The sequence below is a fragment of the Buteo buteo genome, chromosome 19, assembly GCF_964188355.1.
Source record: "Buteo buteo chromosome 19, bButBut1.hap1.1, whole genome shotgun sequence".
NCBI classification, from domain to species: Eukaryota; Metazoa; Chordata; class Aves; order Accipitriformes; family Accipitridae; genus Buteo; species Buteo buteo.
In genome coordinates this window covers 12,203,325-12,222,245 of record NC_134189.1, presented here as the reverse complement: position 1 = coordinate 12,222,245, position 18,921 = coordinate 12,203,325, and the positions used below count along the sequence as shown (strand labels likewise).

Below are 18,921 nucleotides of genomic sequence, written 5' to 3'. Positions count from 1 at the left end.
TTTCACAGTACTTTTTAAGGCCCCACAGTTAGAGGGAATTTTGGTGAAATTCAGAATGTGGAGATTTTGGAATATGGTGACTGTTCATGGTTTAGAATATGGTGAAAGGGATTTTCATTACATTCAAGATCAGTGCAATGCTGCTCTTCTTGCAGTCTGTGGAATTTACTCCTACTCATACCTTCTCCACCTGGGGAGATGCTGACGTCCCTTGAGAGAGGAAATGTGTGGTTGTTGGAAATTTTCCACCTTCAGAATCCAAAATCTGCAACTTAGCCTCAGAATTCAACCCATTAGTTTCAGAAAAATGGGAATGAGATTAAAGACCCATTTTTTTTTATGTTTTTTTTTTTTTGTTTGGTTCTTTTTTTTTTCCTGCCCACCCCCCCCCCCCCCCGAGTTTCAAATGAGAAGTTCACATAAAAATAAAGAAGTCCCTGAGATCCTGTCCTGGGTTGTTAGTGCTTGAAGAGGATGACTGACCTTTCTGTTCACCTGTCCATGAAAACCAGGCTCTGCTTTTCCCATACTGCGGTGCTTGCATCAGTGGTGCCTGGGGAAGAGTCTCAGCCCCCTAATTGGGCAACGAGATACTGTTGATGCTGCTGTCCCCCTCCGTGGATGGAGATGACCACATAGGGCAGGGGAGTGACTTCAGATCTTGGGGACGGACCTGTGGACTAGGATGCATCTGTTCCCGTGGGGAGCAGCCCAAACCCTGGGGCTCCCAGCGTGTTTGAACAGATGCCCTGAGGGGTCCTTATCCATTTGCCACTAGTGATATATAAGACAGTTTTCTGTGGCTATTGAAGAATCATGCAGTTTAAGTTGTGCTGCGTGTTTAGGTGACAATGAAGGTGGATGTGTGGGGAGAAGACAGGCCATGGTACATAAATGGAGAGAACAGAGTAAGATTGACATCTTAACGTGTGGGATATGTAATCCTGTGAAGCAGAGATCCCCAAATAATCTGTTCAGTGTGTCCTGCAGGCCATTGCAAATGAGCATATCCCTTAGAGCAGGGTATTTGGCTGAGTCCTTGTCTGCTAATGTGGTTAGCAGCCTGCAGGATGGGGATCTGCACAGCGCAGATAAGGGAAGCGTGCATGGGGGAGCACAAAGACGGATTCGGGAAGTCGTTGCTTTTGAAGTTACCAGTGACTCGGTTACCTCTTTCTCCATCTGACCTGTCCAGAGTCACATTGCTTTGGGCAGGGACATGCGCTTTGCTGTCCCCGCAGACTGACCTTGTCCTTTGTGCCCTTGTGTATCGGAGGTGTTTGCTGTCACAACACGTCCCACAGCAACAGGCTCAGCTGCCCTGAGGAAGCAGGGAGGGCGAGCAGGAGCAAGCAGGCACGTACCCACCTGTCCTCTGCCTGCCTTTTTCCTGTGATTCTCCTTGGTCTCTGATCAACAGCGAGCATTGCTGTTAGACATCTCCCCAGCATCGCTAATCCTCCCTCCTGACCACTTTTATTGCTGACACTGGGCTCCAAAGCCATTTGCCCTTGCCTCATCTTCTCCCACACTGGGGATGCTGTAAAACAGGGAATGTCTCACCCTGCTCATACTTCCAAAGGTGGAGGCTCCTGACAGCCTCCTCTTCTCCAGGAGCCTGGCACGGGAGCGGTGCTGCGGCGGCTGGAGCCCATCACGGTTCTGTGGGGCCTCGTTAGCAGTTGTTACTTTGGTTATGTTCACTTGTGATTAGTTATGGTGAAACTGTTGCAGGAAGTCACAGGCTTACTTAAGCAGAAATTAGCCATAAACATAAAAAATAAATTATACAAATGCCTAGCGGAAACTCCTCTGCAAACACAGAATTCAGTCAGCTAGGCAAGTTCCCGACTAAAGAAGCAGCTGCGCTGTGCCCATGGGGGAACCAGTGTTTTTCCCATGTCGTTAGCAAAGGTGTCAAGAGGTGGGATTAGTGTGGACGAGCAAGGACAGTGGTGGCTTCTCCCACAGACTGCCCAGTGAGGGGGGCAGCCAGGGCTGCAGGCTCCTCTGTCTCCCACAAAACCCAATGCCTGGTTCCCGCAGCCCCTAATGTTTGGAAAGCAGGAGCACGTTTCGGATGTACCCATAGGGTGTCACACCGACAGACTTCTCCCAGCAGCTGGGCTGTGGTGAGAAGGGGTTAATTTTGGCTCAAAGCTCTGTCTTGCTGGCTCGAGGAGGAGGGAAGCATCGTGGGGCTTGGGGCTGGCTGCTGCCAGGGAGCGTGGCCCCGGTGTGGGCTGATGTTGGCAGCCTGCTGCTCTGGGCTGGCTCTTTGGCAGGCATGTCAGAGCCAGCCAAAAGGGAGGGGAGACCCAAATAATGGGAAAAGTCAACACGTGCTCTGAGAAAAGAAAAGGGAAGGTAAAAAGGGAGGCAAGGGTGCAGTGCCAGCTGGCAGGCAGTGAGCTGGGTGGGGAGGAGGAGACCTTTGCGGAGGTGCAGGACATCTCTGAGGTTGGGGTTAGCTGTCCATTAGGGCAAAGGCTGGTGCAGCAGGCTAAGTCCTGGTCTCCAGCTGCCCTGGGCCTGGCAGGTTGAGGGAATCGGGTCATTTTGAGGAGAGTTTTCCCCTTCTGCTGACAGGAGGGGATGGAAACCCGTGCGGCAGGCTCTGGGCTGGCAGGTGCAGAGGGAGCAGGTGTGGTGGGACAGCAGTGCTTCCCCATTCCTCCCATGCGCCCTCGGGCACAGCAACGGGGCTTCCTCTTGTCTTGGAGTTCCTGCCTGCAAAACTGGATACTGCCATCCCTTCCTTCGCAAAACGCCTTGGGATGCACGGTGGGGAGGGCTATGGAGAGCTGGGTGCTGCCGGTGTCAGAGCCGCACACAGCGGGGGTCCCAGCGCTGAGAGGGGTTCATGCTGCCCAGGGAGGGGCTGGGAAGGGGGGTGCTTTGAATGTTTCCAGGATTTATCGCAAACAGCGCTTCCCTTTGGGGATGGAGAGTTTAAGAGCAGCCTCACCCATACACTCCCTATCCCTGCTGCCAGCAGGGCTGCTCCTTCCCCTCCCTCTGTATCCCCATGCCAAGACACCTTCCCTGGGGCTGGCATTTATTCCCCCCAGAAGCTCCCAGGGCTCATCCCTGCTGGTGTCTGTCCCCTGTGCTGGCTGAGCCTTGGCTATGGCTCCTCTCCTTGGGCCTTGCTCGCAGATTTGCATCCTGCCACATAATCCCTCTAGTAGACCCTGTGGGAAGCTGCCTCTGCCTGTGGAAACGGCGGAGGAGGAACCCCTGCGGTGGGGAGACCTGCAGACAGATTGCCGTGTCCTTTAGCGGCCCTGTCCTACCCACACAGCTGGGCAGCCCAGGGTGCCTGCTCAGGGGCTGTCTCTGCCAGCAAAGGTGGCAATTAGTGATCGGGGAGTGCGTCACCCCTTCACTTGCCCTCTCCTGGGATGGGGCTGACCACAGTCCATAGCCCCACAGCTGAGAAGGCCAGAAGGTGATTTCTGGTTTTCAGTCTGGGCTGTCACACTAGCGCAATCCCTCACGTGGAGGCTGCTGCGGTGGGATAAAGGTGCCCCATGCCCATAGCAGGTTTTAAAAACACAGTAAATTATTGCCTGGTCGGAAACTCTGAAGCCTGAGTGTAACTTCTGGGCTGGAAAGCAGAAATAGCAGCCTTTTTTCCTTCTGGAGAATGATTTTAACACATTGCTAGATAAAGTTCTCATTTAGGTTGACTTTCTTCTTGTTTTACCTTAATGTCACAGGTCATTTGCCATCTACAGTTTTGCAAAAAGCTGTGATGTTCCTGTGAAACACTTCAGTGTGGATAAATCAAGTTTTTAGGTCAGCTCTGCTTACCTAGGCTTATCTCAATCCCCTTTTCATATCTGGATAACCTCTACTGCACCTTTCCTCCAGCTGTGCTGGGTCACACCAGTCCTCTGTGGCAGGATGGGCAGCGGCACTGTCCTTCATTAAGAGGGATGCAGAGGCAGTGCAGTGCCTGTGTTGTGTAGCGAGCACATGATGTTCACCTTGCAGTCTTTCAGGACTTCAGAGACAGCCCCCAAAAGGCAGAAGATGGATCCTGGCCCCTCTGACACTGATCCCACCCCATGCAAGGGAAGAATCAGCTTGTATTTCTTTGGGTGTGGGACCAATCCACTCAACCAGCCCAAATGGTAGGTGAAAGCCAGGGATTTGAAAAGTGGCACGCTTGGAAAGTTTAATCCTGGAAACAGGGTACTGCACATGGTCTTTGGCTGCCTGTGAAGAGGTATTGCCTGCTCCAGCTGCCACCCCAGCTCTCTGCCTTCATGGCCCAGTTGCCCGACTGGGGCCTCTGGGACAGGGCTGGGTTGGCTCAGAGCGTCCCAGCCCCAGGACGTCCCCCAGTGCTCACCATGAGCTGCTCTGCCCCCTCTTTGCACTCCCCAGCAGTGTAGGCTCAGACTGGCTGCCCCCAGTGTCAGCTGAGGTAGTAAATAAACACCCCCAAAACAGAAGGAGACATATTCCCCTACTGCCTCCTGTATTAGCCTCAGTGGTTTATCCTGAGGATCCCACCAGGCACAAGGGTGACTCCCTTCATGCACGTCTCCAGCATCCCTTGTCCCCAGGGCAATCCAGCATGCTCTAATGTGATCTGATTCACTGGCTTCTGGCACCCGTGGAGGATTTTTTTGAGAAAACATTACAAATGACCTCTATAGAGTGCGCAGGCATGTAAACCTACCGCTTCCCCACTCTGCAGTGGTGAGGGCTTTTGTCAGTTCCCAAGTTTCCCACTGAGGGGGCTGGAGGATGCTCTGACACAGGCAAGCAGATCGGAGCATGTGCTGGATGTGTCCTAGCTTCCATCCTGCATGCTGCTGTGGTTTGACTACATGAGTACATGAAAAGGTCAATAGGAATTTGGCAGGCACATTAACAGACAAAGCAAAAGACAAAACAGTAATAGCATTAAACGTAACGTTAAAAAAAATACCTGAGCTGAACTATCTTGAGAAAAATGGCATAACTGGGATGCCTGCTGCTGGTGTTTGTCACAAGAAGCCCTGGAAAAGTGCATTGGGGCTGAGGTGGATAGAAAGCAAGCTGGCAGGGGAAAGGCACAGAGGGATTGCTCACTTCTAGCGAGCACACAGACACTGTAAAAATAAAGACTCCAGCAGCATCTCTCCCTGCTGACAGAGCTCTCTCCTGTGAGCTGTGTTTGCATTCGCAGCGTATGGCACAGGCACAGAGGGGTCTGCGAGAGCCTGGGACAAATGTCCCCCCTCCACCTGCTTTCTGCCTTTTGCTCCATCGACCTGATGGTGTTGGTGAACCTTGAGCTTGGCCACTGTAAGAGGTTCAGCATAGTGGTCCCTGGAGATGGAGACGATTCATTCTGCACATTTGCAGAATGATTTTAAGAGATGCCACTATCCCACTAAGCTGCTGAAGCCCCAGAGCAGTGGGGACATGTGGCAGCCAGCCTGGGCCGTGCAGTGGGGTCTGCAAGCGGAGACCTCCCTCCTGCTGAGGCCGAGAGGACCTGGAGTCACTCCACTGACTGCTGTCGTCGATATTTGCAAACTTTGGGCCTTCACCCTGCCTGACACTGGTTGCTTTCTTTTCTTGCTTTCCTGTTAGGGCCACAGTTCAAGGTCTGGAGAGGTGTATGTTGTAAGGGAGCTGGGGAAAAAGTACTCCCGCCCCATACACCTCCCTTTCTGCTATCCCACCACCCACACGTGAGCTGGGTGATAACCTGGTGGGGGGAGCTGGTGAGGGGGAGGGACGGGAGGAGGAGAGAGGGGACTCTTTGCCTTAATTCTTCCTGTATCTCTTTGTCACTCAGTGGATTCCCTGCCTGGACTCCAGTCGGATAGGACAGGACAGGACGGGCTTGCCTGGGGGAGACCTGCACTGGGTTCAGGTGAGTTCGGTGTTTGCTCGTTGAGCAAATGTGGCTGGATGTGCGTGTCACACTGGGAGTGCCCGTGTCGCCGGTCCTCCCGCAGCCAGCTGCTACGTGCCAGCTGCCTGCCGTGCTCTGGTGAGTGGGCCAGCAAAACCGTAAAGGGGAAAAGCTTCCCAGCATTAAGGAAAGGAAGAGAGAGCTGCAGGATAGGGAGCAAATAATCAGTTTGGATCAACCCAGGAAAGAGGTTTTTCTTTCAGTGGTTCTTATAGGAGAGGACAGGCAGCGATGCTGCTGGGGGGCTGCCAGGAAGCTGCAGAGCAAAGGGATGCCTGAAGGATGGGTAATTGGTACTGAAGGTTGCGGCAGCAGAGAGAGAGAAAGAAAAGGACTCAAACAGCAGAAAGATTGAGAAGAGAGATGAGAGCGGGCCAGGCAGGGATGGGGAAGAAGGGTAGCGATGGCTAGGTGATAAGAGGTACAGGAGGAAAGGTGCTAGGGGTGAGGTAGGCTGTAGGCATTTCAGCTCCTGCAAACACGAGGCAGTGACTCTCTCTCCTCGTGTGCTGCCCTGCAGAGGTGCCAGCCCTGGCACATTGACTTGGGGGCTGCAGCTCTAAAAGGTGTGCCTGGAAGTGTGCTCCTTTTCCTTTTTGCCTCAGAGGCTTCATTAAATTTGTTACTGTGTAGGGGTGAGGCAGGGAGACAGCACAGTTTGGACATGTGCTAAACTCTGGGGATCTCTGGGCATATTTGTGAACAAACCCAGGCAGAACACATGGGGGTTTCATAACACCTGATCTGTGTCTCCTTAAATCAACAGTGCTTTTAAAGTAATCACTACCAATCAGGGCTTTCATCCAATGCCATTGGAAATGCCATTGCCCCAGTTTTTCCTCTTCGACAGCTGCTGATACGAGAGGCTGAACCTTGGACCTGACCTTTGCAGCTCTGCAACAGCCCACCTTTGCTGGATTCATGGGTGCAGATGTAGTCCTTGCAGAGGGCAGGCTAATGAGCCCTGCGCCGTATCTCTACATGCCCATACTCCTGGGCAGGGCTATAGGAAAATTTTGGTGCCCCAGGTTGGAAAGCAGATACCTCGCCTCTTGGAGGGTGCAGGTGGGATGCAGTCCCATTGCACTGCAATGCAGCGTTACAGCAGGCACTGCTAGGAAGGGGTTATGGCACTGCTAGAGTCATAATCCCACACGGCTCTGCCTGTCCCAATTTCACCTGAGGTGCCTTGTCCTGTGCACCAACTGGCTCAGCCAGGTAGATCCCCAGCCTGCACCTAAGCAGGGTGTGGGGTGCTGGGCTCCCTGTGCAGGGCTGAACAGGGAGCTCGGTGCAGGGACAAAAACGGTGCGGAGCCCACGCGGCACTGCTCTGCTGTTCTGTGATGGCTGCACACGCATCTGTGCCGAGGCACCGGGCTCTGCCAAATAAGCTGTTGGCTCCCCTCGTCCTCTGGGCTGGAAGGCAAAATGTAATGTGTCACGCCATGACCTCACCTGCCTTTTGGAAGGGTTTTGCTTGAGTACTCTTCCTCCATGTTCCCTGTTTCTTATCACTGAGATAGCAAATGCCCCCAGGCTGTGCTTAGGGTGTGCCTGCCTGAGGGAGTTTAGCTAGAAGTGCCTAGAGTAGTGTGATGCCAAGTCCCCGGCACTGCTCTCCTGCCTTCAACCCACTTGGACCCTTGGAGATGTTGGCTGCCCGCAGAGCTGGCTCCTCTGCTCTCCTGCCCCAAAGCAGCAGCCCCAGAGAAGCGACTGCAAGGTTAAGACTTCAGGCACTGCAGAGGTTCGGATTTTTGTGCGGGCCTGCGTGAACCTGCAAAGCGTAGCTGCTTTGCTGCCCACTCTTCCCCTAACCCCTTGGTCTCCAGCCTCAGGCTGGCGTGGGTCAGCAGCAGGCTGCTAAGCCGCAGCTGGGGGCTGGCAGCCTCCCTCCCTCCCCCGGCCCTCCCCAGGGCTGCCGGGTGTCACTCCTCGCTCCGTGAATTTGCTGCCCCGCTTAGGCGGCAGCCCCGTGGCCACCGTGTCCCCTCCTGCGGACTCTGTCCCGTCCCCGCGGGGCACCCTCCGGGCTGCGCCGCAGGTCGCTGCCCTGCCATGCCCCTGCTGCGCCTGTTTGCAGAGCGGGTGCTGGAGCAGCGTGGCTTTCGCCCTCTGTGGCGTTCACCTGCTCCGCTCCTCCGGCCAGCGACGGGAGCCGCGCTGTCCCCGCGCTCCAGCCGTGCACAAGGACCGCTGAGCAAGCCTGACGCAGCCGCAGGACTTCGGCCAGAGACCTCTGGCCACCAGGTGGGTGGCTCTAGGGGCTCCACCGGGGCCAGGCTGGGGCCAGGCTGGCTCTGTGTCTGCAGACCTGTCGCTGTGGTGCTCTGTAAGAAGGATGGATCTGCCGCGGTTGCGTGCTACCGGGCCTCCTGCTATATGGCAGTGGATACAGGACTATGGGCTGAGTGGAGGTCTCGAGAGCATCTGGTGTGATGCAAAGGTAAAGGCTGGTTCCTGATCATATTTACACCCTATTTGTGGACTTCATCAGTTAGTCTTGATTTTTTTCTAGGCTGAAGTAAGAAACCACCTCTGTGTGTCTGTAGCCCAGAGCAGGGATGGTGAGCTACAGACACCGGCAGAGACTGAACCGGCACCGAGAGCAGCAGCCTACACTGGTTTTAGCAAGGGATTTGGCACTGATCCTCAGGAAAGTCCAGCCACTGTTAGGTACTTGGAAGGCTCTCCTGTCCTGGCAGCAGAGGACAGGGCAGGAGCCGTTTGGTCCCCTCCTGAGCTGGGGGGTGTGTGCTCCGAAGGGTGATGCTCTATAATCCTTGCAGCTTGTATCACAGATATACATGTCATTAGTAAACTCACAGTTGCTTCTTATCTCACTCCTGCTGGTGTCAATAAGCAGCAAACTCACTGACTGCAGAAGCATTGCTCCTGTTTCACGTTGGAGAAAATGTAAGCAGGATCTGATCCTTGTCACAGCCTCTGGTGCCCCATGAACCTTGCTGAACAGATGCTTTGAGAATGCCCTACAGCCCACACAACCTGGAAGTTAATTAGAAGGTGTAAAGAAGCCAACTAGCTTTCAACAGCTTGAAATGAAAGGCATTTTAATTTCGACTGCTGTCCTGGAGTTGATCAGTTTTTCTCTTGCGACATCTTTCCTTGCTTTTCTCCTTTTTGCAGCTGGAGTGAGCCGTTCTCCAGCAGCATTTGGGTTTGGAAGCAGCCATGGTTGAAGCAGCTGTCCCCGGTCACGTAGCTGCTCTTAGATTGGCTGGAAAGCACTTACTTCTGCTAATATTTTCCTGTCCATCTTGCAGATACGACCTATTCCAGTAGCAGCCCCCACGCACTAATCTAACTAGGTTTGTTCTTAAGCTGTACCTTGGCACTGCTGTTCCTCACTGAGCCCTGATTTTCTGTCTCTGCTCCCACAACCGCCCCCGCCTCCTGCCATCAAAATGCAACGCAGGATTTCAGCTGCCGACTAACTGCTGGCTCATATTGTGCAACCAGAGAATTTTCTGTGTCCTCCTGCCCCTCCTTTTGTAACACAGGGCAGACTGCTTGCTTTCTGATACCTCCCTCCCCACCTTAAATTGCAGTTTAAGTGCTTCGTTGCTGCTTGTTTCAAAATGAAAACACGAAATAAAATGCAGTGCAGTGGTCTGCAGCATCACCTGTGATTCTGCCTTCTGCAGCTCAGGCGGCACCTATGAGTGTCCAAAGGTGCTTTAAAACTGCTTCCTCTAATAAGTGTTATCGGCTGCTTTTTAACAACATCTCTGTCCGCTGTTCGCTCTGTTTCACTGTTCACTCTCGAGGTTGTCCTCCTCTCACTTGCCTTAAGATAAAACAGCAGAAGAGGTCAAACGGAGGATGTTAACTTCCCGGCAGTAGGAGCTCCTGTGTGATGGCAGTTGGGAACAGGCAGTAAGTCTGCAGGAAGAAAAGCTTTAGGAGAATCTCTAAAGGCCTCTTCCTCTGGTGCCAAAACCCCAGGTGGCTTCAGTCTTGTCTCTCTCGTCTCTCTTGTTCCTTGTCTCACCTGAGCAGCCCTGAATAAGCCCTTTTTGCCCTGGGAGAAGCTGAGGATACCACTGTGTTTTGCTTTCAAAGGACACTTTTGTTCTCCTCTTTTTCTGATTCCTGCCTCCCCCCTTTAGTTGCACCTTGTTCCCAAATAAAGCCAACAAATGCTGTTCTCTGCATCTCTGCATCGTCCGTTTGGCACGTTGGACTCAGCTGGTGAGCGTCCACAGCACTTCAGAGGTGTCCTTGGCTTTCCTTGCCTTTTGTGGCCGTACTTGAAGGATCCCACAATGGTAAGGGCCGGACAAACACAGCCCAAAATTCGTGACCAAGGGGAGACTGGGCTACCTCATTCAAATATTGAAGAAGGGAACTTCTTGGTGTGGTCTCTGTTTATGACTGCCTGCATGCTGCCTGTTCTCTTTCAAGTGCTTGGGGGAATCCAGGTGTATTCTCAATTTTTTGGCAATAAATCTTGTGGGGGAAAATGTGACTGCCTCCATGCACCAAGCTCAGTACCCAGTTTGGTATCATTTCATATGGAGCTGCCTGTTGCACTGGGCACAGAGGAAGCCCCCTCCTCTCTGTGGGAAGACGACAGGCTGGGGGTCATGTCTGCAAAGGGTACTCCAGGCCTGGAAAAAGGCACATCCTCAAAGTGCTGAGGGTTGGAAATACAGCAGGGCACCTCTAGAAGAGACTGGCAAGGTCAGAGGGAGCTGAGGAGGGAAGGTGGTGGTGGTGGCTGAGTGATTCTAGGAGAGGGGTAGACTGTGGACTGCGTCAGGTGGCATCTTAACAGTTGGAAAAATATTATGACAGATGGAAAAAAGAGGCTGGGAATGAAGGAGTCAGAGGATTTTTCTCCAACCTTTGGTGAAGGAACAGCAGAAAAAGTGCAGGCAGGCAGCGAAGGGCAAAGTTCTCTGAACTCATGTATTAAGGAGAGGGGCATCCAAAGGGAGAAGAAAATGTCTGCCTGTCAGGGAGGATGTAACACAGTGGGTGGCTGTGGCTCCTGTGGGAGAGCCAAATTGTTCCTAGCTGGAAACAAGAAGTTATTTGAGTCCCCGTCTGGCCTGAGAACATATAGGGCAGGGGCACAGTAGGATTAGATGTTCAGGAAAAGAGCCAGGAGGTGTGTGAATAGGCTTTCTCATAGAAACAGCAGGCAAAGCAGAGAGAGAAGTAGTGGGGATGTGTAAATGCTGCGCATCGCTTTGTCTGGGAAGGGAGAAGCTGAAGCTCGTGGCGCAAAGGGCCAAAACTTGGGGTGCCAGTTTAATCTACCGCCTGTTCCCAGTTGAAAAGGTTTGATTTCATAACCAGTGTGCTTTCCCCCTTTTTAAAATAGGAAAATGAAACCACAAGTGCCGCATCTTTCCTGCTGGTCTGTGTTTGTCCCAGCCCTGTTCCCCATTGCAGTGTCCCAGCTTCTGTCCCTCATGGTGGTCTATTCAGGAGTCAGAGGACAGATACAGAATCAAAGTCCTGGTCTAGGTGTCCCCGAGGTGGAGGCTGGTGACAGGGTTGAGGCTGCGGGCTGGCACTCAGGACGTTCCCTTCCTGGGGTTAGGTGAGAGGAGGTGACTCCCTGATGGTGATCTTCCCCCGCCTCCATGTGTGAAACAGGTCTAACACAAATACTAGTAGAAATAGGCTGGCTCTTGGAGCCGCTTTGCATTAAAAGAATAAAAGCAAAGAATTAGCTAAGTCCTCTCCTGTCAGCTTCTCATGACATCCTCAATAAACCCAGACTTAAGCATCATTGTACTTGATAATGTGCCCTGGACTGCAGCAAATTGGAACGTGCCAAGGACTGTGACAGATCAAACACGTTTCATTAAGTATGTGTTATTTTTTCTCTCACATTTGACAGTGCGTGGAGCTCTGCTCCTCTCAAAGATGAGGAGGCTGTGCTGCAGCATCTGAATGGACTGATTAGCCAGCTGGCAGGCCTTGCTGCAGGCAGGCAGTGGGGAAAGGGGCTTTGCCTGGGCTTCAGAAGCTGAGAAAAGACTGGTGGGAGGACCTGATGTTTCCACCTCCCGATCTAACCCAGCAGGCGAGCTAGGTGAAGGGGGCAAAGTTGGGACCGGGATGACCTCTGTGCTGGTGAGCTGCACCAGCCAGCATTTAGGGTGCATGCCTTGATTTCTGGGTTGCACCACCTTCTTTAAATGTACGGTTAGCGGTTTGTATGAGCCTGTTAGAGGACTGATTCAGGTTCACACTCAAGTGTAGATCCACACATGTTGTAGTGCTTAGTGGGTTTGGGGCAGTGTAAGCCGCACCAGTAAATAGGTGCTTTCCAACATATGGACCATAAAGGGCAAGGGCTGGGGAAAAAAGGGAGGTTGCTTCCTTAGTCGCCTGGTGCATTTGCATTTGACACTGGAACTGGTTGTGCCCACTGCGGTACTGCTCCTATATGAGCCCTTATTGGAAATAACTCTAAAACCTCTCAAATTTAATAGGGAACCAGAATCTTTCCGCAATGTTTTTGAAGAGGCAGCTATATAGTCTGGAGGATGGTCTTCACTGACCCCTGACTGCCCTCCTCTGTGGTTTATGCTCCCCTGTTCTTGCTGCAGCCCCTCTTACTAAAGGCAGTGTTAATGCTTTGCTTGGGATTCAGCCCTCCGCTTTCAGAGTCCATGGAAATCTGCTGCTGATTTCAAAGGGAATAGGATGGGCCCTTCAGCACTGTGGTGGTTTAATCCCAACCGGCAACTAAGCCCCACACAGCCGCTTGCTCGCTCCCCCCTGCTAGGATGGGGGAGAGAATCAGAAGTGTAAAAGTGAGAAAAATTGTGGGTTGAGATAAGAACAGTTTAATAATTGAAATAAAATAATAATAATAAAAATGGTAATGAAAAGGAAAATTAAAAAAAAGAGAGAAAAATAAAACTAAAGAAAGACAAGTAGTGATGCAAGTGAAAAACAACTGCTCACCACCAACCGAATGATGCTCAGCCAGTCCCCAAGCAGCGGCCCCTGGCCAGCCTTCCCTGTAGTTTATATGCTGAGCATGACGTCCTATGGTCTGGAATATCCCTTTGGCCAGTCAGGGTCAGCTGTCCCGGCTGTGTCCCCTCCCAACTCCTTGTGCCCCCCCAGCCTCCTCGCTGGTGGGGTAGTATGAGAAGCAGAAAAGGCCTTGATGCTCTGTAAGCACTGCTCAGCAGTAACGAAAACATGCCAGAATTATCAACACTATTTTCAGCACAAATCCAAAACATAGTCTCTTATTAGTTACTACGAAGAAACTTAAGTATACCCCAGCCAAAACCAGCACAAGCACGAAGGCAGATGGGGAACAAGGACTCTTGTTGCTCTGGGCATTTAGAGACCAATTGGTGTATTACACTGTGAGATCTGGTTTCCTTTCTTTACTTGACTGACAGAGGTAAGAAACATGCCTTGTACCAAAAAACTGCTTGCTTTGCTATGAACATTCAGTAGAAGTTGTCTTTTCATATGCAAGCATCTTTCTCTGCCCCAGAACCTGATATATCCAGAGGGTTAGCATTTAGGAAATAATTTCATTTGCACTGGACAGCTTACAGAAGCAACTGAGACACGGTGACAATGATGCTGTTTTGTGTGGAGTAAGTGCAAGCATGGCCAACCACTCCCTGCTCCTGCTTCCCCCTTGCTTCATTGAAAACTACACCAAAACAAGTGCCATGGTGTTTCTAAGCTGCTGGGCCAGTTTGGTGTTAGGACTGCACTTGCTCTTAGTCCTAGTTAGGTCAGACTCCCTGGTAGTCACTGCTCCTCATGATACGGCTCATACCCTGATGCTAGCCCAGAAGGAGATGACTGGAGAGAGACCAGGCACAAGGAGGGGGGGAATAGTTTGCCATCATGGTCCTGGTGCACCATCCTGGTGCAAAAGGTTGATGGCCAGGTTTGGTGGTCCTATCAGGCAGAGGACATCAAGGGTGATGAGGTGTTGCTCATCAGTGACTTGCTGACTGGGAGAGGTCCCTGGCTTGAGCTGACTCCAGAGCCGTGCTTGGACTTTGCTTGGGAGAGAGCAAGCTGAAGTAGTCCAGAGCAGATTGGGGGGCAGCGGAAGAGATAAGTAGGGTGGGTGATGCAGATTTCTGTCCCTGCTGCTCCCTGGAGATGGGGATGTCCCCTTAGGAGGCATGGAAGGAATGATAGATGTGCTATTAAAAAACCTATCAAGCCACCAGCAAACTGAATCTGCAAGTTAATGTGAAGGAACAAAGCCCTGATTTCTTTCCCACTCTCAGCTGTTGGGAATGGAGGCAGAGATACTGCTGGCTCAGAGGCTTGCTTCCAGCGTAGTTTTCGAATCCTAACATGGCAATGTGTATCCCTTGCTGATGCCAATCACCCCTTCAAAGGTCAACTTCTGCTCAGTAATGCCACCAGTGAGATGTAGCTACGGTTAGGACTTGTCTGGCATAGTTCATCAGCTACCCTGCTCATGTTAGGTCTGTGCTTTCTGACTGGGCTCACACGTGTATCCCTATCTCAGGTAACTCATTAGGGCAAGCTTTCAAGGAGATTTTTTTTAGCTAAGTCAAAGGGAGCTTTCTCTCATCACCCTTTAGTTTCTTCTCATAATCAAATGCCTGTAAACAATATGAAAATGTTGTCAAAAAGAAGATTCAGTCTGGTCTGTGTGAATTTGGGCTGGATTTAAATTAACGAGCCAATTAAAGGACTTTGTGTATGATAGAAAATTGTAACTTGTAACAAGCAGCCACTAACTTTGCTTAATTAAGAAGGTGCTAAACATAATTCAGGATTTAGTATAGACCGGAGAATGTCTTCCTTGTACCACCCTACAGGCCCAGTCACATTCAATGTACCTCCTCCAACAGTGACTTTTCTCCATGATTCCATGACTGGGCTTTTTCCTACTAACATTTTCACTGCAATAATTGAATTTGTCTGATGTCAGTACTCCCTTGCCCAGACCAGAAACACCTCACGAGTATGAGGTCCTTTTGCTCATCTCAGGGGCTTTGTTTCCTTCCCCTGTATTGTTTGCAGGGTTGGGCAAAGGCAGAGGTTTGGTGCTCGTGCCTGTTTGTTACTGAAGGCACCCTAGACCAAATAAGCATGTTGCTGAGGTGGCAGGCTGTATGGTAGTGTAACATGGTGTCTAGGGGGTCAAAGACAGCGATGCCTTGAAGTAAGATGGTAGGTTGTCCATTTTTGTTCAGACTATTAATCCGTAACATTTCTGTCCTCTCTCTGAAACCACTCCAGAAGGAGAGAGTTGCTGTATAAATAGCACATGGGGAAGGGAAACTCCTTCTGCCCCCATGCCCCGCTTCAGCTCCAGGTCTTTTTCTCTTCCTCTGAACTGCTGTTTCCAAAGTCCCGGCCAAGTTTCCAGCAATGATGGAGATGCAGAGTGTTTAGTCAGGGTGCGGAGGGGCAAATGGAGGTACGCTAAGGCTGGTGATCTGGAAAGGATGAGGAAGGGAGTTGGGGTGGTGGTGGGGTGAATTTGGGGGTGAGTCCAGTGAAGGGGTGGTGCAGGTGGGCCCATCTCACCTGACCAGTGACCTTTCCTCAGCACAGACTTTCTGCCCCACAGACATAACTTGGGGAAAATGCCTCGTGCTGACGCTAAAGAAGCCATTTTACAGAGGATGAGAGAACCTCACGGTGATACTGGGAACACACCTGTTGTAGTGACTGGTCCTCTCCCTCCTCTTCCCACCAGTGTGTCCTGCAGCAACTCCCTACGTCCCATGCTCTCTTTTTCCTCTGTCCCACAGAGCCATGACAAGAGCTGTGGCTAAGGAAGGAGAGCCCAATGGGGCCATCGCAGCTCCCGAAGAGATAAAAAAGGAGGAAATGGAAGACAGAGGACAGTGGAGTAGCAAAATGGAGTTTGTGCTGTCTGTGGCTGGCGAGATCATTGGTCTGGGTAACGTGTGGAGGTTCCCGTACCTCTGCTACAAGAACGGTGGTGGTAAGTTCACAGCTAGCATGAGTTGTCCTAGGTCTGTAAGCACAACAAGAGATATGTATGTGCCTGGACCCATTTCTCCTATGCCTCATGTGCCCCCACATGCATTCCCTTATTCTATCCTCCAGCAAGTTATCTCCTGCCAAAACCAGGAGGAATAAAAACTGAGGGGTGAATCCAGCTCCCCAGTGAGTACTGTTTCTCAGAGAAGCTCTCCCAAGTTTGGATGATGAATTGAACTTCAGTAACTCTTTAAGGCTCTTGGGTAACTCAAGAAACAGGTGGTCTTCCGAAACCATCAAATGCTGTGAGTGGTCAGAAAGCCATCAGCAACGTCCTTCTACATAATTCCCTTTTCCCACTCTCTGTGTTACCCCCACCTCTCTCAGGCCCTTGTTACAGAGGAGGAAAGGCTTTGATGGTGCTGGTATCCTTGCCATGGCCTGATACACCCTAGAAGGACATTGCTACCTCTTCCTCAGGAACAGTTCTCCCAGTGGTCAACCCACTGCTAGGGCAACCCATCCCCAGGAAGAGTTTGTTCCCCTTCCCTTTTGTTTGTTTCTCCTTTTCCAATAATACTGCAGTAAGATCATTACATGGTTAAAAACTAAACTTTCTCGTAACATTAAAATGAAACTGGGAAAGAGGAAGGCAATAATTGACTGTCACTAACTTTTCTTTGTGAATCAAAATCTAACTTTATAAAAGAAAAGGAGGAATAATAAATTACACATCAAATACAGCAATAACTTGTCTTTTGTTCTTGTTCTCTAGAGACACCTTTGAAATAATGCTTTGGGACTTGCATGTTCCCCCCGCTTCAAACTTCCTTTCTCTTCCACAAAGGCCTTTCTTTCCCAAGGTGCTGTGAGCTTTCACCAATGGATGAGTGATTCAGCTGTAGTTCATCCCAGGACTGCCGAATTCCTGTCCCCTGTGCTGTTACTGCAGTTTAGCCGAATCAGGCAGGAGTCAATACAATGTCTCCTCTGAACCAAATGGGGGTTGGATAAAAGGATGGTTAAATAAAATGGAATTGAGTTTTTCTTGAACCTGGAATGGTTTTTAGCAGATTCTCCAGTCTCCTTCTCTGAGGTTTTGATGGTAGGCACTGGAGGCACCAAAAGCAAGTCAGACCAGCATGGGTTAGTAAATACCAGCAGTGCATCTGATTGAACAGCCCATTCTGCAGTGATGCTTTGAGAGAGAAGTCACGGGGTTTGTATGGAAAATTTCTTCCTGAGCTCAGATGATATCTTTGCATAGTTTACGCCTATGGTATCCAGTTCAGTAGTCCTTGCAATTTGTATGCTAATTAGTATAAGTGAAAAGGCTACTTTTGTTCATTTTAGATATCTGTTGAATAATTTTTTTTTTTTTTTTAAATTAAACTACTCTGGAATATCTAAGGCTGTGATTCAGAGGCCAACAAGGCTAGGCTTGAGAAAGATTAGGATGGGACAGTCATTCCCTCACAGTTTACACACTGCCTTTGCAGAAAGTGTGCTACTACTGTAGAAGGTACATTCCTCTCTCTAGGGCTCTAGGGAACCAGATGGCTGACAAACTAGTATGGGACAAGGCACTGTCTTTCCCATGACACTCAAAGACATTCTCACCATTGGGAAAGTCCTTGAAATTGCAAAAAAAGACATTTTCCACCTATAAATGCCACATCCCGATCCCACCCACCCCCCAAACTGGAGACTGCTGTCCTGTCACCTTTCTCCACCTTTGGATGTAGTGAGATGGTTATAAAGCTGTAAAGACAGAGGTCATAAAAACAATTGTGGTAACTTGCTGTAAAGCAACCAAGTGTAAGCTTATCTATGGTTGCACTTTCAAATTTGATCTAATTGCTCAGCATCCTGAACTCGTTACTGACTCATAAGGAAAGAGCGTCTGTTTCTGGGGGCCCCTCTCAGGGCTGAGTCTCCTCCAGTGGAGCAGCAAACTGGAGAGGAGATCACAACTGGAGTTTCAGCTGGAAACTGCTCTGGGAAGGTTGAGAGAGACAAGACAATAGAGGTGTAAGAAAGCCCTCATTACTCAGGCCAAAATGGATCAACCTCTGGGACAAATGGTATCAGAGGAGAGGGCCTGGGACCTGCTGAAAGGCTTATCTGTGTGCAGGATAATAAAACGGTCTTGCAGATTTGGCGTACAGATAGATGTCTTGCAGCACCGAAAGTAGCAGCTGCCTCTAGTTCAGCATATGCAGTTCCCATTCCCTGCTCTGCAAACCTGGATTGACGCTGTGAACCAGGCTCCCTCCCTCTGGCCCCAGGTCCCCTGCAGCTACAGCACAGCTGTGTTTAGGGGAAATTTGGATGTTGCTTGTTATCCTAACATTGTTGGCTTAAAACCAAGAGGAAGTGTTCCTAGTTGCTAATTGTCATGGGAAGGAATTTCAGTGCGAATGGCTGTCCTGGCAGGGGAGGAGAGGACCTGGGGGACAATGTCTGGCTCAGCTGAGAAAGGGGCCCTCATCTCGGTTGCAAACAGCTGAGATGCTCTCCAGGCACTGGCAGCGGGAGGTACTCATGACCAAAAGTTTACTCTGTGGGATGGCAAGACCTCGACAGTTGACCCAGCAAGGAAGGCAGTCGCCTTGGCCTGTTTGGAGGGGAGCGAAAATGCGAAAACCTACACTAATGATGGGGAGAAAGACTGATGTGGTAGAAGGAAGGTCAGCAGCGAAACTGAGATCTCAGGAGCATTTTTGAGCAGAACAGTGAAAATATCGTGTGTTTCAGTTTGGCAGCTGAACAAGAAGAAGGAAAAAAGTTTCAGACAGCTGAACAGGGCATTAATTTTTTTTTTTTTTCCTTTTCTGATGCTTTGTTTTTGTTGGTGGGGTGTCGGGCTTCCTCCTTTCATTTCATCAAGGGTTAATCTGAGGGCTATTTCAAACTGATTTCTCTTAAGACATTTCTCTATATTTTAATAAAAAACCTGAACTTGAAAAGTTAACCTTTTTCATTTTGAAAATGCTGGAAAGATACTCTGTTGCCTTTCCCCTATTTCCATTC

At 50.5% G+C, this 18,921-nt stretch overlaps 1 protein-coding gene across 1 annotated transcript in view; it reads left to right on the top strand.

Moving 5' to 3' along the window:
• The first annotated feature begins 8,247 nt into the window (after nt 1–8,247).
• LOC142042253 (sodium- and chloride-dependent betaine transporter-like) overlaps nt 8,248–18,921 on the top strand; it is a 38,034-nt gene continuing 27,360 nt past the window's right edge. Inside the window, exons 1-2 of the mRNA XM_075052001.1 lie at nt 8,248–8,371; nt 15,693–15,889. Coding sequence (XP_074908102.1) covers nt 8,364–8,371; nt 15,693–15,889 — 205 coding nt within the window. The 5' untranslated portion in view covers nt 8,248–8,363. The remainder of the gene's footprint in view (nt 8,372–15,692; nt 15,890–18,921) is intronic.